This window comes from Pelophylax lessonae (assembly GCF_965119305.1).
Source record: "Pelophylax lessonae genome assembly, chromosome: 10".
NCBI lineage: Eukaryota > Metazoa > Chordata > Amphibia > Anura > Ranidae > Pelophylax > Pelophylax lessonae.
The window spans coordinates 77961589-77988246 of NC_138777.1; the positions used below are offsets into that span (position 1 = coordinate 77961589).

The window sequence follows — 26658 nt, forward strand, 5'->3', positions numbered from 1 at the left end:
CACAGTGTCACAGCTGATTTCCCTTAGTAAACATGGCAGTGTCAGGGACCCAAAGACCAGTGAAGAACCAAACCAAGTAAGTTGCTGAATCCTTGGAAAGGTAAGTGTCCTTTTATTGAAAGTCAGCAGCTACAATATTTTTTCATACAGTCTGAAGATTCTTTTTAATGTGACATTAAACAATTATTCTCCAATAATAATCCATACACATACTTCATACATTCACTACTTAATAGCCCTGTAATCTATTTTTTCAGAAAATTGTGTGTTTTTTTTGCCTCCTTGTAATGTTCAGTGTTTAGTTCAGTAAGGACAGTGTTATGTTACAGCAGCACAGCCAATTCTACCTCAGCCAGCCAAATAATGTGAACCGATCGTACATGTATGTGAAGATTGATGAGAGATGTGTCTGTATTTTCCAAGTGCCCCAGTAAATGAAACTTTAATCAAGTAAAGAAATTGTCAGCATCTGTGCCTAACAGGGCCCCGATGGGGGGGGACAGTGATTCTCCTATAGGGGGCCCGAGCACGCAGGGGGTCCAGACAGGGAGGAGGATCGGCACGATGGGGTGGGAGCACAGGAACAATGCACTGTGTGTCTCTCCTTCCAGCAGATGAAAGCCGGTTTCTCTCCCTCTACCTCTCATCGGCTGGAAGGAGAGACAGTGCATTGTTCCTGTGCTCCCACCCCGCTGTGCTAATCCTCCTCTCTGTCCTGCCCACAAATAGGCGTGTGCACCAAATGAGCTTTTACGTAGGTCAGGCTAGTGACCAGGGACAGTACTCCAGCATCAGGGCTCAGCAGGGTAGCAGTGTGGAGTGACTCCCGAGGGGAAGCAACAGCCGGCCAGACAAGCACAGTCTCCACACTGATCCCTCCTCCTTCTGCCTAGCCTGTCCTCTTCTCTCTCTCCCTGATCCTGGGGGACAGCCATGAGGAGCATGGGGGCTGGAACATCGACTGTCCCTCACCCTGTACAGGGAGAGGAGGGGGCGGGCCAGACACTGTCACTCTGGCTGCATAGAGAAAAGAGGGGGGAGGGGACAAGGACCTATCACTCAGCTTTTATGGAGAGCTGATGGCAGGGTGTCATTGCACAGGACTGTCACTGAGCTGGTGAGCGCTACAAGGGTCCATATACATCAGTATAGAGGGGCCCTATATATCCCTATTTATTACTATAGGGGGCTGAAGAGATTATTATGGGGGTTTACATATATTATTTTAAAGGAGTCATATATATATATATATATATATATATATATATATATATGGTTCAGGGTGGGGGTTGATACGCTATAATTGGGTTTCTACTTGAATGCAATTGGCTGTGCACATTTATGTGCCCACATCTGATCCCCCCATGTGTGCCTGGGCTTCCCCACTATAGCACTGCTGGTTTTCCTCTCCTGCGAGCACTGTGGGAATCCTGGGGGATCGTGTGTTAGGACTAAGAGTGGGAAAGGCAAAATATATAATTTGCCGGCCCTTCTGAATGGACACAGTAAGGAATTGGTACTGATCACTCCTGCGTCCATTGATAACTGAGCATAGTATACTGTGTCTACTATGTTTCCGTTTATGAATGAACAGGAGCCTTTGTGTCCTGTTAATTTGTCTTCAGTGCAACTGGGGCTACAGGGAAAGGAATTGACAAATCTGTGCGCTCCCCCTCTTTCTCTGTCTCAAAGGTGAAACGTCAGGGGTCTGCTTAGACCCCTGATATAGTATCTAACCAAAGCTCCCTGTCCACAGTGTTAAAAAGAAATGTAAAAATTAATTTTAAAAAATTAGGGGTTCATTCACACAGGTTCTCCCTCCCATACAGTGTGAATAAGGAAATTTGTTGCCATCTGTTACTCTATGAGGATGCAGCAGCTGTATGAAATCAGCTGCAAGTCCTAATTTGATAGGTGTGGGTGTGTGGCCCCGAATGCATATTGTTGTGTTTGGGGCCGTACACCTGCATCCACGTGCCTGTCAAGTTGGGATCTGCAGCTGTGTTCATACAGCTGCTGCGCCCCCATAGTGTAACATAGGCTTCCTAAACACAGCAATAGCCACATTAAAAATAAAAAAAAAGCCCAAATTAGACTGTACAGACCACAGCAATCATGTGAATGAGCCCCAAGACCTTGTTTACACACAGCACTTTATTAACTCTATACAACACTTTTAGATTTAGCAGGAATTTTGTAAGTTATGTTATGTTTGTGTCCACTAATAATGTTTTTAGTGAAAATATTGTATAGATATTTTTAGAGGTAGGAGACCTGTGAGGTAGGCTGTACGGGGCCCCGAGATTTCTAACAACAGCCCTGGTGCCTAACATACGTGCCTAATACAGAATAACACCTTGGTGTATCTGAAGAACCTTATACTGAGAGTTAAAGCAATTTACTCCCTCCTGGGTATCCAGCCTTAGGCTGCCATTGGCTCCCACTACTGTTAATCACTGCCAGTGAGCCAATGAGGAGATAGAGGGGGTGAGGCCGAGCCACAGCTACGTGTCTGAAAGGACATGCAGAGTAGTGGCTCGGGAGCGTGCCTGCTTCGGTGCCCCCATTGCAAGCTGCTTGCTCTGGGGGCACTCGACAGGATGGAGGGGCCAGGAGCATCGGCAGGTACCCAAGAAGAGGAGGATTGGGGCTGTTCTCTGCAAAACTGCTGCACAAAGCAAGTAAGTATGACATATTTTTTAATTGTTGCCATTAATATCACTTAAACTCATAAAAGTACCTTTTATTGCTTTCATCCTCCTCCAAGTTCTTTTTTTTTTTGCTGCTATGATCCAACTTCCTGTGATAGGATGGTTACCTTCATTCTTCATGGTCCCACTATAGGTAGCAACATACCTCCCCTCCCTCCTTTATCAATGACTTGATAAAGCGCATAGCGCAAAACATGTAGTCATGGCAACCATTTAGCTTGTGTTCCACCCTGGTTCCTGGTATTTCCCCGCAAGTGGCGCCTGTCCGGCTGATGTCACCGCTATGGAACTACAGCGGAGTCCTTTCATCCTCACGCCGGCTGGTTTCCAGCTTTGTGCACACACTGCTCAGCAGTCCTGGGAGACTGACCTCCTCGCACTCTTGTTGCTTGCTGCCAGGTGCCCTTGTCCACTTCAGCCCAGGGGGATGTAAGCATTTTATGTACTTTGTTTTTCGGTTATCAATACCAATAAACTGTTAACCCTTTCTATACTGGATGTTCACCTGACTTCCTTATCCATTGCATCCCGGTGTGGTTCATGCGCTGCCTTCCTCGTTGGCTAGCAGCAGAAAAACCACTGGAGAGCCTCACAGGCTTATTTCTATCCCTCCACCCTAAAGGCACCCCAGGAGTGCTAGATTTGTGATTATTGCTTTGACTTCTGGACTGGATTTTTCCTATGGCTGCCCGGGTGCGAATCTCTTTACTGAGCCATTCGTTGGCTAACAGTAGAACAACCGCTGGGGAGCCTCACAGGCTTACGTCTATCCCTCCACCCTACAGGCATCCCAGGAGCGCCTGGTTTGTGATTATTGCTTTATACCCCCCTCCCCCCCCTCTTAAGCCCCGTACACACGCGTCGAAAATCGGCAGGGAATTTTCGGCCAACGTCCGATCTGCCGATTTTCGGCTTGTTAGTATGATGCTTCCGACAACCAACTCCGACTTTTCGGCCGAAAGAAATCTGGTGTGCAGGCTATAAAATTTTTGTTGGCCGTCAACACAACGGCCGATTTTCGTGCAGTCAATACAGATTTCGACAGGGAAAAATTTGATGAGCAAGACTGGGCATGCTCAGAGAAGAAAGAACACAAAGAAAACAAACCAACACATGACATCACTTCTGAAGTAGAATTTTGTTGGCCGAGAAAATTCGTGTGCAGTCTAGGCACATTCCAACCAACAAAACATAACTTGGACAAAAGTCGGACGATCGGTCGGCCGATAATCGTTGCGTGTGTACGTGGCTTTACTCCAGAATGGACTATGGGATTTGTAGTGTGCATAGACCAGTGCACATGACTGCAACTAATATGCACTGCTCGTCCCAAACAAACAGAAGTGAGGGGGAAAAAAAGAGGTTCTTGAGCTCATGCAGGATGTTACAAGGAAGCATAAAAACACAGTAAGGGCCCTTTTTACAGTGATGTGCTTTTGTGCGGTTACAGAGCCCTTTCACACTGATGCACTTTTAATGCGTTCCCATTTTTGGTTGCCTTTTTGGTGCACTTTTGAAAACCTGCACCCAAAAATTCAGCATGCAGGACTTTTCAAAAGGCACCTGCAGTGTGAAGAGTTACCTAAGATGGGGAATAGTTTTCATGCACTTTTGGAAAAGGGCAGCATAAGCGCACAAGTGTGAAAGGGGTCTAAGAAACTATTTCATGAAAAAGATATTACATTACCATTAAGTAGTGGATGTGTATGGATTATTTGTGGAAAATAAGGATATCATTTAAGGCCTGTACAAACGATAAGAAAATCAGAAGTAAAATTTCGTCCGAACGATCTGCCCATTTGCAGATCACTCGTATGGTGCTTTTGACAGCTGATTCTGAATTTTCGGATGATAAAAATTGGATGCGCCGGCTACAAAATTTTTATCATACGTGAACATAACGTCCAATTTTCGTTTAGTACAGCTTTCGTCCGAAAATAATCGTAAGAGCAAGACTAGGCATGCTCGGAAATGAAAGAACACATACAAAACAATTCAACACATGACATCACTTCTGAAGTTGAATTTTGTTGTATGGGAATTTTCATATGTTGAGTAACCTCTTCACTTTCCATATGAGACTAACATGCAACAAAACACGGACCAAAAATTCATCTGATAATCTGATAGTGTGTATGAGGTTTTAGTGACAGTTTCACACTGATCTGCAAATCCCATGCGATGTCTGTGCTTTGCGAATTCAGCCATACAGACTGCATGGCTGAATTCGCATTGCATTCGGACCAAAGTCGCACAGGACCTTTTTTGGTCCGCACCAGAATCGGATTGCATGGATGTTCACACCTATGCAATCTGATTCATGTCTGAATTGACAGTTCGGATTGTGATATGCGAACTGACCTGGGGGTGTCATTATCTTTGTATCGACACCCCCAGCGATTCGCATATGGCAGTGTGAACTGCCTGTGATTCAAGTGCGATGAGGGAACCTGCAGTGGATTTGCAGGGTTCCCACATCGCATTTGTGTAAATCTGCACTTAGTGTTACTTTATTAATAGAGTGTCCTTTGTTTAGGAGATCTTAGGGAAGTAGAGGGTTCTTCAAAGGAACCTGAGTGCCGGTTCACACTAGTGCGGTTTGCGAGATCGCATGTAATTCAGAGCGCACTGCTCCTTCATTACATGCGATCTCATGTGCGTGTTCAGCCATATACTTTGTATGGCTAAATTCGCACTGTATCCGCACCAAACACGCACATGAGGCATTTTTTGAGCCACATCAGGATCGGATCGCACAGTGGTTCACACTTGTGCGATCCGATTCTGTGTGAACTGTCAGATCGCACTGTGATATGCGAGCAAACTGAGGGTGTCGTTAACATTTAATTGACACCCCCTGCGTATCGCATATGGCAGTGTGAACTGCCAGATGTGCGGATGCGATGCGGGAACACGCTGTATATTTGCAGCGTTCCCACATCGCAGAAGTGTGAACCAAGCCTGAAAGTATGTGCAGGCACCTCTAGATCCTGGGTGCGTTTGTATTTTCTTTTTAAGAAAGCAACAATGTTTAAATTACTAAAATTCATAGGAACAATCAGAATGTATCTTTCATTTGATCTCTGCAAACAGGATTCTGGTTGCAAAATGTATTTTCAATGAAGCCCCAGTTCACACATATGCGATGAGGGAACCCTGCGAATCCACTGCAGGTTCCCGCAACTCAACGCGCAGGCAATTCACACTGCCATATGCGAATCACTGGGGGTGTCAATACAAGTTAACAACACCCCCAGGTCAGTTTGTATATCGCAGTGCGAACTGTCAGTTCAGACATGAAATAGATTGCATAGGTGTGAACATCCATGCGATCCAATTCTGGTGCGGACCCAAAAAAAGGGTCCTGTGCGAGTTGTGTCCAAATGCAATGCAAATTCAGCCATACAATCTGTATGGCTGAATTTGCATCGCACAGACATCGCATGTGATTTGCAGACCAGTGTGCTCTGAATCACGTGCGATGTCTGATATTGCATATATGTGAACCGGCTCTTAGATTCACATATGTGTGAACGGGGACTTACTGATGTTCACTGCTATGTAACCAGATACACAGTATATGTCATTATGATACGTTACTTGTATTGATATTAGTCACCCAGTGTCACAGTTCTTTTTGAATCCATCTATATATAATCATTTTTTAATTTTTAAAAATCTCAGAAATCCACAGTAAATACATAATGCTGTATAATGCAAGCAGTGAGAAGGTTGTCACAAGAAGATCGATTTTCACAATTAAAGGTCGGCCCATGAATTCATCAGGTTAAACAGATTTACAGTTTGCTGTGTTTTCCTTTCTTTGAAAGATGTGGTTTATTTTCTGTACTGAGTAGCATGGCTAATGGAAACTTGGAGAAATCTGTACAAACTGGTGGACAGACAGCAGGAAACAATACCGAGAGTGTTGGGAGATTGAAAAGCATGCACTGCAAGGAGGAAGCATATGTGGAAGGTCATGGTGGGTACGTTGTGTTAGCAAAGTATGTTAAGTGCGTTGGTGAGGATCTGCAGTTCATCTCTAAGCTCCTCCAGAGAATTTTGAATCCGGCTAGGTGTGTCCAGAACCTCGATGCTCAAAGTATATGGGTCATATCGCACAGCAAAGGGCCTCTTTATGCGGGATGCATAATTCCTGTTGCAAGAGAAATAATGTATGTGAAATAAGGGCATGAATAAATACTGTATTTAAAACAATCACCATAGGCAAAAGTTGCCTATGTAGATAAGGGGCATCTGTAGATAAAAACAAACCGCAGCTTTGACTAAAGTTGAATAAGGCCTTTGCTATTGGTGTAGTCCATTTACCAGAAAGAGCTCACTCCTGTGATGGTGGAGGTGAGCAGTGAAGACTAGGCCTTAACTTTGCAACGTCCTGGGAGTACTTAGCAACGTCCTGCTAGTATTCCAATCAAGCTTCATAAGGTTTGTAAATGCCCTACACATATAGCAAGGGTATTTTTCGTCTTTAGTCAGAGCTGCACAGTTTGTTTTAATCTACAAACAACCCTTACCTGCATAGGCAAGTTTTTTGTAAAGGTGAACCTAAAAAAGCACTGGTCATCGGTATAGCTCCTAACTGACCCTGATTTCGAGGGACTGCCCCTGATCTAGAACAATGTCCCTCTGTCCCTCTTTTCTCATAATTTGTCCCTCATTTTGGTCTGATCTATATAGTTGTATATAAAATGCACTAACTAAATATAAAAAACTGTTTCCCAGTGCTAAACCTTTCTTCCAATTTCTAAATTGCTGCATGTAAATTTGTTGTACATTTCAAAAGCCAATATAAAAGAACAATAGTGGTAAAAAAATAAAAAAGCACTTTTGGGTTTAACTAATATTTTTTTTGTATAATTCTACTTTATAGGGGCATGGCAGGGGGTGTGTCCTATGCCTACATACTTTTGCTAATAGGTGTCCCTCGTTTCCATCTCAAAAACTTGGGAGGTATGGTCATCAGCAGTGTTGGGGTAGTTACTCAAAAAATGTAACTAGTTACTATTTACTTATGTAAATTGTAACGAGATTACTGTACTAGTTACTGCATTTGAAAAGTAACTTCACTACTTATTACTTTACTTTCCTCTTTCTTAATTGACCGTGTAGAAGAAGATACATGACACTCTTTCTGCATAGAGTTTACTGTATAAACACAGGCTTTGGGAAACATGAGAACAAAACCTGAAAAAACAGAATAAAACATAAAGTGCAACAAAAAGTCATAAACTTCATCCCTCTGTATTCTTCTAAATAACGATTGTATCGCACGGCTTGGGTAACGGAGGAAAGCGTGTTCCAACAGCCTAGTAAAGTAGTGTAGTTACCTCCTATAGCCTAGTAAAGTAGTGTAGTTACCTCCTATAGCCTAGTAAAGTAGTGTAGTTACCAATATTAGTATTGTAACTAGTTACGTTACTTCGTTACCAAAAAAAGTAATGTAGTTACTGTAATCTGTTACTTTGTAACTTGTTACCCCCAACACTGGTCATCAGTAGGCTTCTTGCAGCTGATCTTTACCCCATTAATGTCTTACTGTGTCTCTTTGTAGAGGTGACCAGCTTGGTGGAGGAACAGGAGCTTTCCTTTGTCATGTCTGCACAATTTCTGGCTTTCATATGTGAAATATTACACTGTAATTTTGATTTCCTGCCTAAAACTTGGTCAGTCTCTCACTCAGAATATATAGCCTAAATGATTACAAAGCTTCCTCTGATTGGATGAGGTGGGGATTGTGACGTCATCTGCCTGCCTCAGCCAATTTGAGGAAGTCTTGTATTCATTAATGAAACACAAAGCTTCCTGTGGATGACTCAATTTAGTTTGGGGAGCAGGACAAGAAGTCCCCATCCCACTGCTCTGTACTGTATGTAGCTTAGGCTACATACAGTTCATACAGCACTGACAGTCACTGCATATGTTAGAGAAGAAAATAGCTTGTTCGGACCAGCTTTGTTCACTACTGTTAGGCTTTAACAGTACCAAAGGCATGCTTTTTTGTTGAACACACAGCTCCTCTGTACTTGGCAAAGTTTTAAAATGTCACCTACAGTATTGGCCATCTATTCATCCCCGTCACTGGGGCCACTAGAACAATGTTTTGAATTATTGGAGACATCAGTAGCCAACAGTGCAAAAATATCACAGACCAATTTATAACCAGCAAAAGCAAAGATGCACATTAACAGGGAAATAAACATACACAAGCTGGCCAGGCCAAAAAAAGTGCCTGATTAATTACATTTTAAGCTTTTAGGTTAAAAACATGTTTTTGCTGCATACATTTGCAAACACATGCAACTCTGCCACCTCAAAGAACCACTTCAACGTTTGGAGCCTAATTTTAACCTATCTTGGGACATACAATATAATGTATATAGCAATGATTTTGGGGAGTGATCGCCTCATTCCTACTTAGGTACAGCTAAAGCCTAGTACATATGGGCTGAATGTCAGGTGACATGCGGCCCGTGTGTATGGCAGCCGGTTCGACAGAAGCTGGCCATTTGGCCAGCTTCTGTCAAAGGGTTATGACCAAAAACAGTCTGAAGACCAGCTCCTGATCAGCGCTCTCAGCGAACGGCGCTCTCAGCCAATGTTGGTACAGCAGCTCCAACCAGAGCTGGGTTGAAGGAAAAAATAGTGTGTATGAGACTTAAGGATTCACCATCACTCCAGAAGCCTGGACTTGCTCACGCCCCCACGCCCCCAGTGTGTTTACACCAAAGCCAACAAAGAAATAAATGACAGCTGGTCAGATGATCAAAAAAAAACTGTCAAATTTTCTCAGCACTTAAAAGTCACGCAAAACAACTTCACACAATGGGTGGCAGATTGCATCGGTTGGTTGAAAAGTGATAGAACCTTCTTAAAACTGCCAAGTAATGGCCAAAATTACACTCTTTCCATATGGGTATGCAAGAACCTACTGTGCTGCAAGATTTAGGAGGACATTCTGACATCCCGTTACTTCTTACCTTAGCTTTTCCTTGGCATCAGAGAAGCTTTCTGAGACAAAATAGACTGGCTGGTAATTCTGGTCCTGGTATGGTTGCAAGGCTGCTTCATTTGGGTCAAAAGGTCGAACCTCTGGCTCATCTGACAAAGAGTGCTGGGAAAAAGAAGTGGCTGGTTGGGTATTTTTAACACATACTATAAAAAGTGAAATACAATGTTGAAATGGATAGATCTGGACAGGCTAACTGCTAAAGGATTTGAAATACCCTTCAGGCAGTTTTGTGATCTAGCTACACTTGCCAGGCTGCACAGCTAGGTCCTGGACCTCACTGAAGGTGTCACTAGTGTTAAACATGACTTTTTGGCAGGCTACTGACATCAAAGCATTAACCTATTAACAAAAAATGCAAAGAATGCATTATTTACGGAAATCATTTGGCATTTTCATGCATTATTCCACAATGCCTGCAGCTACAGAGGTCAGCAAGAGCTTGTAAATTAAGATCGTCAGTCTAGGACAAAACTTCACAAAATAAGTTTACAAACTTTAAGATCATTCAAATGAATAGGAGTAGTCTAGAAATAATTGGAACACTAGAAAAACTTGGAAATGAATATTTGATTTTCTATTTTGACCATAGATACATTTTAAATACTTTATCTTATTCAAAGCTGTACTAAAAATACAAAGGGGGGACTTTACTAAGACTAAAGCAGGCAGAATCTGGTGCTGTTGTGCATGGCATGCAGGGAGAAACAAGATTTTTCAAGTAAGTTTAATTCGAAGTATCAAAATGAACTATTGTTCAGCCACAACATTTTAATTTTATAACATCAGCATTGTAATAGCAAAAACACAAACTTCTTTAAGGCTAGGTTCTCACTAATGCGGTGCGGGAAACGTCGCGATTTGTGCATGTTTCCGCACTGCGTTCAAATCACTCTGCCCTTGCAATCCACAGCCAGTGTCAGTGCAATATTAATGACACCTGAAGCACAGATTGCAAACGCAGTGTGTTTGTCGTCAACGGGTCGCATAGTACAAAACGATCATGTGATTCTGTTGTGGTGCGGTTCCAAAACTGTTGCATGCAGGTCTTTGGTGCAATCTGTAATGTGGTGCTATTTGAGCCCATTTAAAATAAATGAGCTCAATCGCACCTCGATGAATCACATGTGAATTGAACAGGGATGCGGTGCGGTTCCTGTGCGATTCATAGTTTGAACCGAGCCTTAAGCTCACCTTGATGTTTAGTGTAAATCAACTAAATACATTCCAGATACATCAAAACAAATAATGTCCAAAATGCAATTTATTTACTTTAGCGACAGCTTTTTTGTTAAAAAAAAAAAAGAGCCTTGAAAAGGCTTGCAGGCATGCTGTAGAGAAGGGCCCTTTCTCTGCATGGAGGCAGTGGTCTTTCTGCAGAGGTCCAGCACACCCCTACTGAGTAACCGCTAGAGCTCTTTTCTAGTCAGGCTGTGGCTTTTCTCTAAAGAAATGAACTGGTGTGGCCAGTTTTACCACATGCAGTGCAGTGCTAGATTTTCTGCATCAAAAAATCATGGATAGTAGGTTACATGGGTTCCAATAGTTCATACCAGCACAGTACGTTCCAGTGCTTCTCAGTTCCAGAAAAAAAAAGTACAACACGCTGCTTTTTTCCTGCTCAGAACTGTACTGCAACACAGTAAAAAGTGTCAAAAAAGCACCAGACCCCCCTACAGTGAAAAAAAGTAAAAAAAAACAGAAAAACATCTGGAATGCACTCGGAAACACATCAAAAATACATTAAAACGGATCTGGGTGACTTTTTTGTGGTGTGAATTGGCCCTCAGGGCCCCTTTCACACGGGATTTCTGATCAGGTCTGCCTGTCAGTTTTTTCAGGCGGACTTGATCGGAGGCTCCATGCATTTCTGTGGGGTAGCAGATGTCGCTGATGTCCGCTGATACCCACTGCTATCCGATCCTGTCCGTGAAATCCGGATGGATGGAAACTCTGATCGGATTGGAAAGGATCGGAATGAAATTGGACAGGCTGTCTATTTTCATCCGATCTCCCATAGAGGAGAGCGGAGATCTGACAGCTCTGTCTCTGCAAAGTAAGCGAAGATTGACCTGTCATCCGCCTGCTCAGCGCGGATTGGCCGATCGATCCCCACTGAGCAAAACGGAGTCCGCCGGGCAGAAAGCCCGTGTGATAGGACCCTAAGGGCTCTTTCACACACTCCGTCCGCTGGACGGAGTCCGTTTTTCTCAGCGCTGAGCAGCAGGATGACAGCTGTGTCTCCGTGCTGTGTGCGGAGACACAGCTGACAGTTCCCCATGCATCTCTATGGGGGAAATCGGATGTCAACGGACCGTCAGTCCGTTCTCACCCGATCCCATCCGATCCGCTGGACGGATGGAAAATAGGGTTTCCATCCGTCCAGATTTGACGGATCGGATCGGGTCGGATGTCAGCGGTCATGTCTCCGCTGACATCCGATGCCCCATAGGAATGCATGGGGGGACCGTTCAGATCCGCTAAAAAAACGGACAGGAGGATCTGAACGGTCCGCCTGTGTGAAAGGGGCCTATGACTTTGCACACCATTTTATTTTGATGCACCTGGAATGTATTTAGCTGATTTTAACTGAAAAGTCAACTGGGCTTTTAAATGTCTATTTTTTATCACAAACCTAAAAGACGAGGGTTTTTTTCTCATTTAGCTGTTTGTTTTGCTCTGCGGTGATGGATCGATGAGGTACGCGATCCAGCGCATCCATTTTTTCTATTTTTCTATTTTTTTTTCTATTATTTTCCTATTTTTCCATTTTTTCTATTTTATTTGACGTGCACAAAATGTCTTTGTGTCACCCTTTGTCTGCAATTTTTCACACTGCACCGCACATCACACAGGTTTTGTGGTGTGAATGATTTGTATAAAAGACAGTTGCTTTCTATGTGCCCTTGTAGTGTTTTGTGTTGATCAAGTGCAGACAAACACCCATCAACGCACTCAGCGTGAATGAGCCCTTAATGATAGAGGGTGAAGCAATGAAAATCTTTGGGCCCCAGTGGCCAACTATGCATTCAAATCAACTGGTTTACAGAACAGAGAGAAAAATATAAAAATATTTCACATAGCAGATGACAAAGCATAACTCACTGTACCCTTGAAAAAGTCACGTGTAGTGAGGCAACGCGTCAGGAGGAGCCAGGTGACGTCACTTCCGGTCTACGGCCCGAGAACGGAAGTATCGGAGTGTACCGCTGAGTGCGGGTACTTTGCTGTTATCGCTGTTATACTGCTATTTACTGTGTGAGTTTACTATTTTTTTTACCAATAAATATATGATTAACCTACTAAAAAATGAAGCTCCTTCTTTATATATCCCTGATCTGAGCGTATAACCCTGGCTTACCCTGGCCATCACCATTACAGAAGTATTATCCCCCAGAGGCTGGTGTATTCAAAGGAGAGGAGAACCTACCAGTGACCCCCTACCAAAGCCCCTGAAGTGGAGGAAAGACCCCAAGCCAAGTCCGGTGTTATATTTACTAAAACGCTCATTTTGAGTGTATTGGAGGTGAGCGGCCATTGCACTCATTTTTGGATCAGCTCACGTTTGGTGGCACATTTCCTTTGCTGCTAGCAATTAGAAGAGTCACAAGAGTCACTCTCTCATGCATTTGGAGCACATGAAGTTTTTTTGCACATGGACACTTTGATTGAATCATTATATTCACTCACTACTTAGTGTATTTTGCATTATCTACCTCTATTTTAAGCACTTTACCACGCTTGAATTTTATATTATTTGTGTCATATTTATTGATATTATTCATTGTTATTGTCATCATTTTTTACTCTGCACAGTGCACATTGGTTTCTTTTACCTTCTCTATTTGTTGGCAGTTTATTACCACTGTGTATTATGCAATTCCTGTTATTTATATGATTTCTTATTTCTTTATTCATATCTTGCACGTTGCACATTGGATTTTTACCTTGCTTTTTATTATCATCATTGTATAGTATGGGATTCATGGCACTGTAGATCTTGATTTATATCCAGTTGAGTGGTTGTTTACCCTACCCATTGGTCATTTCCAACTTTCCCTCCTTTCTTACATGTGTCACATTCACTCATTATTTATTCTGCGATTCCTAGGAAATCTTGTTTTCTACATTGATCAAGACACTTATTTGACACTTCACATTTGTCACATTCATCCATTTTTTGATTGTGCGATTCCTAGGGAATCAGAGTTTATATAGCGATTAAGACATACATCTGACATCTTTTATTGAGGAATTTTTTTATTCTATTTTTTCTATATTTATTATAGTGTTTTTCTGCTCATTGAGAAAATAGCACCGATTCTTTCTTTATTTTTATAACTCACCAGTAATTCACCATACGATGACAGCAGACCGGCACCATATGCTTTCATTTTACCATCCTGCTTACACAGACCAAACTCTACTGTGAACCAGTATAACTGAAACAAAAAAAGTATATGGCTATATTAGAAAATAAACACTATACCTTTTTGGAAGTAATTTTTATTAGGGCTCATGTACACAAACTTTTGGATGCTCCTGAACTGCCTTTCCTCAGAAGCAGCTCAAAATAAGATAGAGCAACTAAAAGACTAGGAATGGGTTCACATATGTGCGAATCAGATACGGTTTTCACCGAGCGTGACTGGCTCTCAATGGAGCCGGTTCACACATGTCTGGAGTGGCCGTGGTTTCCAATAGGGTCCTGTGCATTTTTTGGTCCATTTCAGGCAAAAATTCGGACCTAAATCCCACCTGAACGGGTGAACAGAAACGCACTGGAACCAAGGTTGAAAACCGCGGCAGCGCATATGTGAACCTGGCCTTAAAGATGGATCACAGGAGTGCAGTTCTTTCTGCACTCCTGTTACCCATTTTCAGCAGAGAAAGTCTGAAGTCCACTGACGTCACAGATGCCAGTCATGACCACGGAGTCAGGATCCGCCAGGTGCTGGGACCAACACCTGGCTCAGCCTCTCAACAAGCCGCTGAGAGCCTGAGCCGGCCGCTTCCGCCCCCTCCACAGCCCAGCGCTCTAGTGAGCGAGGAGGGGGCAGACAAGAGAGCGGTGACTGACAGTCAGCAGCTCTCTGGTCGGGGAGCGCTCAGAACTGAGCGATCAGCGGTGTTCGATCGCTCAGTTCTCATTGTAGAGGCTTTGGGACAGATGCCTTCATGTAGAAATGCCTTCATTTCTATTTTGGGCATGAGGCCTCGGCGGCACGCGCGCGCCGCCAGAGCCACACTCCCACTGTGTTTAGTCACAGCGGGAGGCAGGCCGCGGGAGGAGCGTGGCGGTGATTGACGACGGCCTCCCGCGATCGTCAGAGAGACTGACAGAAGACCCGCCTGCTTTTTGTAAACAAAGCAGGCGAGTCTTCTGTCACACAGGCAGAGAGAGATCAGGAGTTTCAGCTAAGCTGACACGCCCAAGCTCTCTGTGCCTGTCACAGAACCCCCCCCCACGCACACACAGTCAGTAAGCATATTTAGGCATACAAGCCCTTTGATCACCCCCAGTGTTAACCCCTTCCCTGCCAGTGTCATTTATACAGTAACAGTGCATAACATTTAGCACTGATTACTGTATTAATGTCACTGGTCCCCAAAAAGTGTCAAAAATGTCAGTTAGGGGCCTGATCTGTCTGCCGCAATATCGCAGTCCTGCTAAAAACACTGATCACTGCCATTACTAATAAAAACAAAAAAATAAATAAAAATTCCAAAAATCTATCCTGTAGTTTGTAAACGCTACAACTTTTGCGCAAACTAATTAAAATATGCTTTTTGGGATTTTTTTTTTTTACCAAAAATATGTAGCAGAATACAAATTGGCCTAAACTGATAAAAAATTAGATTTTTTTATTTTTTTTGGGGAATGTTTTATAGCAGAAAGTAAAAAATATGTTGTTTTTTTTTTTCAAAATTGTCGCTCTTTTTTTGTTTATACTGCAAAATCTAAAAACCGCAGAGGTGATCAAATACCACCAAAAGAAAGCTCTATTTGTGGGGAAAAAAGGACATCAATTGTATTTGGGTACAGCGTCGCACGATCGCGCAATTTATCGTTAAAGTAACGCAGTGCCAAATCGCAAAAAATGGCCTGGTCATTAAGGGGGTAAAACCTTCTGGAACTGAAGTGGGTAAAGGCATAACCACATATTAAATTTGTCTAAAAGGCAAATGCCATTTTTTATTAGAAACATATAGGTTTTACTATTTCTCACAAGGTCCTGATAAAATAACATCACAACAAATGAACATAAGTATCTGCATTTATGGAAAAATCTTATGCAGTACTGTCAATACCCTGGTACATCAACTACACCCAAGGGGCAGCCGACAATGGTCATACGGTCAGCCCAGGTGAGTTCCTTACTGTATATGAATCCTGACATTTCAGAAATATGTTTCTTCCTCAGGAAAAGCAATGGGTATTTGTATGAATATACACACATAGGAGGTCCGATGGACCAATCTTAATCCTTTCAGATGGGGCTGGTTTCACAACCCTCTCCAAGAGGCAGGCAACAGGACACCCAAAGTGGCCCACAATGCATCCATAAGGACCCCCTCGAGAAAGCATGCTAGCATGAAGGAGTATGTGGTCATATAGAGAAGTGAGCCTTGAGTGGAGTGCTGAAGCCAGGTCAACCCAAACAGAGGTTCCAGGAAACAAGAACTTTTGTAGTAATCAGAACTAAGCCCAAAATGAGGAGGCAACCCAAAATTGATCATCAGTCATGGCTTCTTTCACTAAGGCCTCATGCACATTGGGAGTTTCAGGTGTCAGACTTTTTTATTTTTAACTGCTTCTAAACTCCCCTACATGTTATCCTATGTGTTCATGCACACATAGGCTTTTAGTAGTGTTTTTTGGCAGGAGAGTTTAGTGGCAGAAAAAAACCCTCTGCCAGTGCATTTTGGCAGAAAAAACGCTGTCCTAACGTCTCCTACACTCTCCTAAACTCTGCTAAACGCCAGTGCACAGAGTTTAGCAGAGCATTTATTTTTTTTTTTTTTTTGTCTTTTTGAAGCTGGTTGTTAAGGAGTGGGCCAGGAAGCCAACTGTCGCATCCTTAACAACTAATGTGTCATCAGCTGTCAGTGGGGTTCCCTGCTAACCTTTATTCATCAGAGCTCTGATAAAGGGAGCTTGACTCCCGAAACGCGTTAGTGGTGCTATCTACAAGGACATGTTCCATTCCATGTGTGGTGGATTCTTGTAATGCAATTTTAATATTCTTCTTGTCTGTGAGTATGCATTTGGCATTTTATTAAAATATTTTTTAACGGTGACCACGGGTAACGTACTAGGTGTTTGCGCCTCCTGTTTCTTTTCTTTCATGCACCCATGTTGGAGTTCCCTGCCTGAGGAGAGCAGCACGCCGGTCTTTCCCTTCGGAGTGAGCACTTGGCTGAATTATTTGTTTGGAATATTACAGGAACACAGGATCAATGCCTTCCCTACTGATAGAGCGGCAGTTTGCCTTGTTTACATAGGCAGACCGTCGTTCTGCCTGTGTCCCAAACGATAAGCAGGTCCTGGCGGAAATCAAGTCTTCCGGACCCACTGATTCGCTCCTGCTGTGGCGACGTGTGCACACCCCCAACCCGTACTAGGTACGTGATCCTGCGCAGAAGAGCCACCTTACCGCTGTATATATACAGTATACAGTTGGCAAGTGGTTAATGTAATATTCTTAGAAATCCGTTTTTAATGACTAGGAATAAGAAGATTAGAATGTAGGGACCAGGATGATGGGTATGGACTGGTAAAATAGGACCAGAGTGTATAGTTCAAAAATCTTTGTAAAACTCTTTATAAAATGCTAATGCTCGATCGAGTACAACAAAAACAATGCATTTTTCTAATGTGCATACATACAAACATTTAGCAGCTCTTACAGTTGCCAGTTTTTCTATTTCTTCATCTGTGGCTCCCAGTGATGCTAGTCCAATGTCCTGCATAAAACATCAAATAAAAACAGATGCCTAGGTATGAAGATAGGTGCAGACAGTTGATCCTCAATATCTACATCACAAAATCTAAACACCTACTACTGGGTATGTAGCACCCTCCTAGGTAGGTGCTAGTGAGACAGTACAGTTTTAAGCTCTGTCTGCTTACCAGAGGGGCTGCAGGTAAATCTATATTGTTCTCTGCCTACCAGGGAGCAGGATCTGTTAGTGAGGTCTGCTCATTGTGCTCAGTATGCAATTATTTCAATCTAGAGTGTGTTTCACGCTGGTCCAATAGGGAGGCATGTTGGACAGTGGGACGAAACCTGACGAATGGGTGCATAGGCTTTTGATACAGTCCTGATGATTGGCAGAGGGCAGGTCACCTCGGTGCATGCTGGGATACTATATAAAAGCCAGGAGCACATGTGCTTGGGGTCTTTCGTTGGAGAGCGGAGTCCCGGAGGGAGGGGGCAGCTGTCTCCGCCTCCTCTGTAGAGGTGCCATGCGGTCGCAGGAGGTCATCCTGAGGGCCAGAGGAGCGTTAGAGAGGAGCTGAACCCAGAGGTCCATTGAAGCTGAATGAGAGGGGAGACACTGGAGACCCTGTGGCTGCAGTATCATGAGTACAGGGATTCGTGTCAAGGGGCCTGACCTGAGGGGAGCCGCCCCTGCTCATAGGATAGTCAGTGGACAGGTATCGGCAGAAAGAGGATGCTAGGGAGAGTATCCTGAATAAAATTAGATATTGTCCACCAAGTCATCTTGAAAGAAAGCAAGAGATTTAATCCCCATTCATCTAAGAGGCAGGATGAATTAACAGCTTGGCTGTTCCATACCTACAAACGAAGTAGAGAAGATAGAAGTCCTCAGATATTGTGAATATATTTAAATTGGAGTATCCCACTATTTCCTTCTCCTATCCCCATTACAAAATAAACAACAAAAACAACCAAATACCCCTGGACTGTTTTTTTGAAGTGAGAGCCAAGAGGAATGTAAAGATTGCATTTGCTTATAGCCGTGTGCTGGTAACCAGGGGGGACCCGCAGAGTGGATATCCAGCAGTCCTTACGGGGGCAGTGCTACAGGTAAAAAAATTATTCTTAAAGGATTAAGGCCCGTGCACGCGATCAGAATATCGTACAAAAAATATCACTTTCAAAGCCATCGTACGATAATTTGTTCATTAGTACACAGCTTTCGTCTGAAATTATCTAAAGAGACAAACACGAAAATGTTTCTCGTACGATACCAGATCACACAATTTTTGTTTAATCAATAGAGTTTTCGTCTGAAAATACAATACAAATACATTACAAATACATATACATTACATCACTTCCGAATTTTTATTCTGCCATACATGAATTTTCATACTTTAGCAACCTATTTGTTTTTGATATGGAGACTAACATGCAAAAAAAAAAAACAGGCGATCATTCGTCATAATTTCATTGTGTGTACTAGGAGGACAGGAGGAGGAAACTGGTAAATTGCGTCATTAGCTATGTGCTTACATTTTTGCAAACTCCCTATATCTCCCTCCTATAGTCTCTGTCTTGGTTCCTGCCAACCTCGGAGCTTGTATGTCCCTGTCCACATTTAGGTGTTTCTACTCCTTTTAATTTTTCATCATTTATAAAACAGAAACAAATTAGAAGTAAATCAGAGTAAGAACCTTTATAATAATTATAGTAGGTGTGCAGCTCTGGTAACTGATGCACAATTGCAGAGATCCCACTGCTGGAGTCTGCACGTGATAAAGGAGACCAAGTTATATCGATTAGCCATCTGGCATCTGTCATAAGCTAAACTAACAATGGTGGGTGCGCTGATCATAAACCTTTAAGAGCTAAGGCGTCAAAATGGTTAAGTACAGGCTTGATTAAAGAACTGACCTCAAATTGGATATCAATTTTGTTACAAAAGTGGTTGTAGATGTAGCCGGGTCGCACGGCTGGCATTGTTATTGTTAATTAAAGTTCTGCAAAGACAGTGACTTTGGAGTTATGGGAAATGTAGTCCGGGAGGAGCCAGGATCATAGACTGCTGAGACAGAGAGACCCTTCTCCCAGGGAGCAATGGGACGCGCCAAGCTTGCTGGGAGTATCTTTATAAAGGGGGCGGGACCGACTCATGCTCTCTTGCCTCGGGGACAGCGCACTGGAAGGAAGGGGAAGAGCTGCTGTGGATCGCAGGAGAATAGGCCAAGGCCTAGTGGCGGACACCGGAGTTGACGCGGGCGGTGTGTGTGGAGAAGTCTCAGTAGCGTGACCGAGCGGAAGGTTGCTGGCAGGCAGAAAAAAGACGCTGAACAGAGCAGGGTCTGGCCGCGGAGGAGAGCGGAGCTCCTGGTTTGGGTGAGAGACATCCAGTACCTACACCCGCATTAATCGCAGACCTAGGCTGAGTCAGAGCAAGATTACCAGACTGTTTGCTTTAACGAGGCCGCGTTGACATGTAGTTAGCCTCCCTGGCGGTATGATTATGTCAGGAATTCTGTACCAAAAGTGGTACAATTTTTTCATGGAAATTTGGCGTTATGTATTATAGGCCTACAATTCTTAGTAATTACTGACTTAAACCTGACCAAAACAAGACTCTAGTAGACATCCCAGATGTGATAAATTTGAAACACAAACGCATGAATTATAATCTAATCAATGATATAATATATATATATATATATATATATATATACATACATACATATATATATATATATACACATACATACATATATATACATGCATATATATATATATATATATATATATATATATATACATGCATATATATACATACATATATATATACATATATGTATATATATATATATATATAATATAAATGTTATGTGTGTGTTTGTGTTTTGTGCAACGTTCAACGTTTGAATTTCCCTCCCTAGTTCCGCTCCCATGCAGCATTGCTGCTGCAGGGAACGGAACTAGGAAATCATCAGACCGACGGAGGACGGACGAGCGGCGGGGATCTCAGATGGCTGGCGATAACAGCAATGGGAGATCATCGCTGGATCGCCAGGAGAAGGTAAGACACCGCTGTGTGCTCTGCACATCCACCCCGAGCGTGACTCGGGGATACCGATCCTAGCATAGAAAATCCACCCCGAGTCACGCTCGGGGATACCACTAAGGTGGTTAAACCACTGGACACTGCAGTTATACACATAGTGCAAGGGGGGGGTGAACTAGGCCTCAAGCCCTTTATTCAGTCCTAGGCTATTAGCTATTGAGACCCATCAGGATCTGTTCTACTCATATCGTTGTGGATTACAATTATTGATTACTTTGGGGCCTACAATTTATCATAATTTCCCTTACTGGATTACAATTACTTTCCTCGGATTGTTGTGATTTCCTAGCCGGTGAAGACTGGTGAGGCCTCACTTTCCAGGAGACTCTTGCAATCAGCATAAAGGGGGCCCCCGTTAGTACACAGAGTGCACTCTGATAGTAATCTAGCATTGTTATATTGTTTTTTCTGCATTAAGTTACTAAGTGTGGTTATAATAATCTGTGGTCACTCTCTAAGTACACTACTAAAATTCAATGTGCCTTTACTGTTGCTGAGCGCAATCCTCTTAGCATACATATGTATTAATTTTCATATGAATGTGTGGCCTGCGTTCTAAGATCCTGAGTGCAGAACTGAACCTACATCTTTGGTTGGGAATTCAGGATCTACTTCCTTAGCAACATTTGCATTACCTTTGATTCTGTTTGTATACTCTTGTTTATTTTGAAAGTTACAAAAGCAGTAAATTGATTCTTCACTGCAATACTTGTGGTCTCAATCATTCAGCATGACAGAACAAATAGTGTCAGTTGGGTCGGAGCAAGCTCAGGGCCGAAGAAATGAAGAGGATACGGTAATAAGCCACCCCCTTGTGGGCAGGGCTACATAAGCATTAAACCAAAACGGAATGTCTTTTGCAGAACACTAAGGTAGTTTATAGTGTTATTATGAATTTTCTTTGAAAAGGAAAATCGGTAAACAAACCACTGGCACTACCGCAACAGCTGGTGACAAAACACCTAAATTCTTGCCAAGCTCAGGGCTCCACTGCCATCTTCTCTATGTGTCAGAAACACGCTATGGCTGCAGTAATTGCAAATGACCACAAACCATGCCAGCAGCTTGGAACACTGTCTCAGCTCTGGACAGTATGGGTAGTGTAAAAAATGGCTGGACTTTAGGCTCTGTTCACATATTGGCGTCTCGGATTGTGGGCAGAATCGCTGCAATTCTGTCCGCAATCCCGAATCATTGCAAATCACGGGACGCCCATGCAATTCCCGGAACTTGCAATGACACCCCAAACGCGGCACGATTTTGCCGCAAGTGTCGCCTGAGGAATCGTGGTAAAATCATGCAAACAGAATCGTGGGACATCTGACGCCCCAAAAGAAATTATTTTTGGGTGACAGGCATTTGGGGTGCCATTGCAAGTCACGGGAATTGCATGGGCGTCCAGCAATTTGCGATGATTTGGGATCACTGGCAGAATCGCAGGAGATTCTGCCCACGATCCGATAAGCCAATATGTGAATGGAGCCTTAAAGGTGCACTTAACCTTTAAGTCTCTTACATTTCCATTCTGAAACCTGACATTTGCCCATTAAACACCCATTAAACAAAATATGCTATATAACAGCAGGTTTTTCTTGATGTGTACTTATATTACAATCCTAAATCAAACAGACGATAGAAGACAAACCTGGGAAAACTGAGCAAATGTTTTATCAGCCAACATAGGAACATGCCCCAGCAGCTCATGGCAGCAATCCCTGTGGAATAATGAAAAATAAAGAATTTGTATTATCTTAAAAATAATAGTAAATAGCACTCACACATTCATTTTTGCATTTTGCTATACTTCATTCAACTCAAAAACCTCATGATTTCTAGCTTTTCCTAACTTACATGCACTATATTACCAAAAGTATTGGGACACCTGCCCTTACACACATAAACTTTAATGGCATCCATGTCTTTCTGGACCTTGATATGCGCAGTCATGTTGGAACTAGGGATGATCGAACTTTTGAAAAGTTTGGTTCGACCAGAACACCCGAACCTCCCAAAAGTTCGGCCCGGATTTCAGAACCCCATTGAAATCAATGGGACCCGAACTTCGGTAATCAAAAAACACAATTTTGAAGCCCTAAAACCCAATAAATGCCCCTAAAAAGTGCCTAGGGTTCTGGGTCATACCCCAGGGACTATTAATCACACTAAAAAAAAGTTCTTAAAAATTGTCATTTTTTGATAGAGAGCCAATTATTGAAAAATAAAAAAATAAAAATTTCTTTGGATTTAGTATCTGGGGGGTCTAAAAAGTGTACCTGTGAAGTTTCAGCTCTGTAGCATGTCCAGAACCATAAAAAAAAAGATTGTTTGTATTTTGTCACTTATAGAACAGGTTAGTGGCTTCTCTCATTTCACACCTTGCCGGTTTAGTAGCAAGCGTTTTTTTGGGCATTTTTTGGGGTCTTTTCAGGCAGGCAAAACATCTGAACTTGTGTATATGGGTATATATACACACATAATTATATGTATATATACACCTAGACATATATAGGTGTGATAGTAGCAGAAATATATGCTTGCGCTAATGAAATCATTTACACTAATATGGCTCCGCTCCTATAACCCCTATATATGTCTAAGTGTAAAATACATATAAGTATGTGTGTATATATACCACTATACACAAGTTCAGATATTTGCCTGCCTCCAAAGAACCCAAAAAAATGCCCAAAAAAACGCTAGCGCCAAAAAAATAAAAAAAAACACCCAGGTGTGTTGTTGCAGGTATTTTTTTGGGTTTTTTTGGAGGCAGGCAAAACATCTGAACTTGTGTATAGTGGTATATATACACACATACTTATATGTATTTTACACTTAGACATATATAGGTGTGATAGGAGTGTAACTATATTGGTGTTAATTATTTCATTAGCGCAAGCATATATTTCTGCTACTATCACACCTATATATGTCTAGGTCTATATCAGAGATGCAGCCAAGAGGCCCATGATCACTCTGGATGAACTGCAGAGATCTACAGCTGAGGTGGGAGACTCTGCCCATAGGACAACAATCAGTAGTATACTGCACAAATCTGGCCTTTATGGAAGAGTGGCAAGAAGAAAGCCATTTCTTAAAGATATCCATAAAAAGTGTCGTTTAAAGTTTGCCACAAGCCACCTGGGAGACACACCAAACATGTGGAAGAAGGTGCTCTGGTCAGATGAAACCAAAATCGAACTTTTTGGCAACAATGCAAAACGTTATGTTTGGCGTAAAAGCAACACAGCTCATCACCCTGAACACACCATCCCCACTGTCAAATATGGTGGCGGCAGCATCATGGTTTGGGCCTGCTTTTCTTCAACAGGTACAGGGAAGATGGTTAAAATTGATGGGAAGATGGATGGAGCCAAATACAGGACCATTCTGGAAGAAAACCTGATGGAGTCTGCTAAAGACCTGAGACTGGGAACGGAGATTTGTCTTCCAACAAGACAATGATCCAAAACATAAAGCAAAATCCACAATGGAATGGTTCACAAATAAACATATCCAGGTGTTAGAATGGCCAAGTCAAAGTCCAGACCTGAATCCAAACGAGAATCTGTGGAAAGAACTGAAAACCGCTGTTCACAAACACTCTCCATCCAACCTCACTGAGCTCGAGCTGTTTTGCAAGGAGGAATGGGCAAAAATTTCAGTCTCTCGATGTGCAAAACTGATAGAGACATACCCCAAGCGACTTACAGCTGTAATCACAGCAAAAGGTGGCGCTACAAAGTATTAACTTAAGGGGGCTGAATAATTTTGCACGCCCAATTTTTCCGTTTTTTATTTGTTAAAAAAGTTAGAAATATCCAAAAAATTTTGTTCCACTTCATGATTGTGTCCCACTTGTTGTTGATTCTTCACAAAAAATTACAGTTTTATATCTTTATGTTTGAAGCCTGAAATGTGGCAAAAAGTCGGAAAGTTCAAGGGGGCCGAATACTTTCGCAAGGCACTGTATATATATTTATATATATATATATATAGATATATAGATATAGATATATACAGTATATATATATATATATATATATATATATATATATATATATGTATACATACATACATACTTTAACTTATTTATAGTTTTTTATTATATTAAAATTCATGATTTTGTGTTTCAAACTTTATCATACCCAAGATGTTATAAAGAAGAATGCACAGTAAAAAATAAATATGTAAATAGTTGGTTTGGGCTGCTCATTCTCAAGAATTACATGCAAAATAATGGTACCGCTTTCAGCACCTAAAATCCGAAAGAATCATACCGCCAGGGAGGTTAAAGTTCATGTGTGCGTAAAGGCAGGCATCCTAATACTTTTGGTAATATACTGTAGGTGAGTCAAGGAGCTGGTGTCAACTTGTAGTGCTCCCTTATGGCAGGTTGTTAAACTTGTTCCCATGCTGAGGCCTGCAGTAAAGCACTATGGGATGAAAGTATCATCCCTCTGGTTCATTACACTGTTCAGGTTCCTCACTAACAACAGCTGTAAGGCCACATTGAGAATCACACACTTGTGGGTTTCAAGAGGTCTCTGACTACAGTAGTCTACAGTGGTTCTAGGCCTAGTCCACAGGAAACACCTGTGGCCCATAAGACAAGGGGAACCAGGCTGTACCAAGGGGACCCTTTCCGACCACTGTCATGAAATCCAAACCCTCCTTTTCTAGGCAACCACTTCCTCCCAACCCAAACCAGTTTTATATTCCCTACTTCCCCACATGTAGGCCATTTTGCATAAGTAGCATTAACTAACTCTTACTAACTTCCTAGCAACAACACACAATAGTCCAATAATATATTTAACAAGCCCAAAGATATGGTAAATTATTTCAAAGATATGGTAATAACAAAAGTGCACTATTCAGAAACATTAGTCATCACATTGCTGGCAATGCAAGAGGGAAAATGTGGCAGTACTAGTAATCACAGTTCTCATAAAAAACAGGTGACCAAGGATGTATCAGTGCCGTTTTCAATCTATCCCACTTTAGATGGTTCACTCTCCATTTTTTCCCCAATGGAGAATGGGTGTTTGAACGCAGTTCCCTATGTAATAACGCCTCCATTCTTCCCAATAACCCCTTGATGCCCCCCAAACACCCATTTCCTTTTATCTTCTCCTAGGGAGCATGGATAAAAGACAAAGACTACCAGGCAACTCTTGGGAGGGACTACCGATTAAAGGATTCTCATATAATTGCACAAAGGCAAAATGAGGGTGAACAGTGACATCAAGTGGTGTTTGCAGAAACTACAACAGACATTGCCCCAGATGAGCCAGATGTATACAATAGGGTCCTAACACCAAAAGTTTTATTTGGTTAGCATTACCTTTGTAGCAACCTACAAGGGAGGTGCTAGGCAAAAGTATAGTGGGCCTTGGCTGCCTAACAGCAGGGCCATGATTTTCAGCTGGCTTGTCATGTCTCCCAGGTGTTGCTATTGAGAATGGGGAGTCTCCCCACTGGCTCCATGAGAGGGTTCTCATTGGGCAGTGGAGGAAACCCAATCAGTGGCACATTTAGGCTTGTATCTACCCCAGAAAGGCAGATTCTGCCGCACAGGATTCTGGGAGTGGGTATAAGTTTGAAGGGAGCGCATGACGCAGCGTCTTTTAACGGGAAGCAGAGAGTCCCAGGAGGGAGAGTGCGGCTGTCTCTCCTTCTGTCATATGGATCGGGTGTCCCAGGCGACTTGCCTGAGGGAACAGAGAGCTGGGCTGAGCTGAACTGCAGAGAAGATCCGGTGTGCCGAGGACCAGCGGAGTAGAGCGAGTCCAGTTTCAGGAAAGCATTCCAAGTTTGTGAGTACTCCCACTGCCCCTGGGGGTCTGCCTAGCAAGTGGG

The 26658-nt window shown here is 42.6% G+C and overlaps 1 protein-coding gene across 1 annotated transcript in view; it reads right to left on the bottom strand.

Moving 5' to 3' along the window:
- Positions 1 to 6445: 6445 nt before the first annotated feature.
- TH (tyrosine hydroxylase) overlaps positions 6446 to 26658 on the bottom strand; it is a 113506-nt gene continuing 93293 nt past the window's right edge. The window contains exons 9-13 of the mRNA XM_082271093.1: positions 22445 to 22514; positions 17650 to 17706; positions 14085 to 14180; positions 9710 to 9843; positions 6446 to 6867 (exon numbers count right to left, since the gene is read on the bottom strand). Of these exons, the coding sequence (XP_082127219.1) occupies positions 6708 to 6867; positions 9710 to 9843; positions 14085 to 14180; positions 17650 to 17706; positions 22445 to 22514 (517 nt within the window). The 3' untranslated portion in view covers positions 6446 to 6707. The remainder of the gene's footprint in view (positions 6868 to 9709; positions 9844 to 14084; positions 14181 to 17649; positions 17707 to 22444; positions 22515 to 26658) is intronic.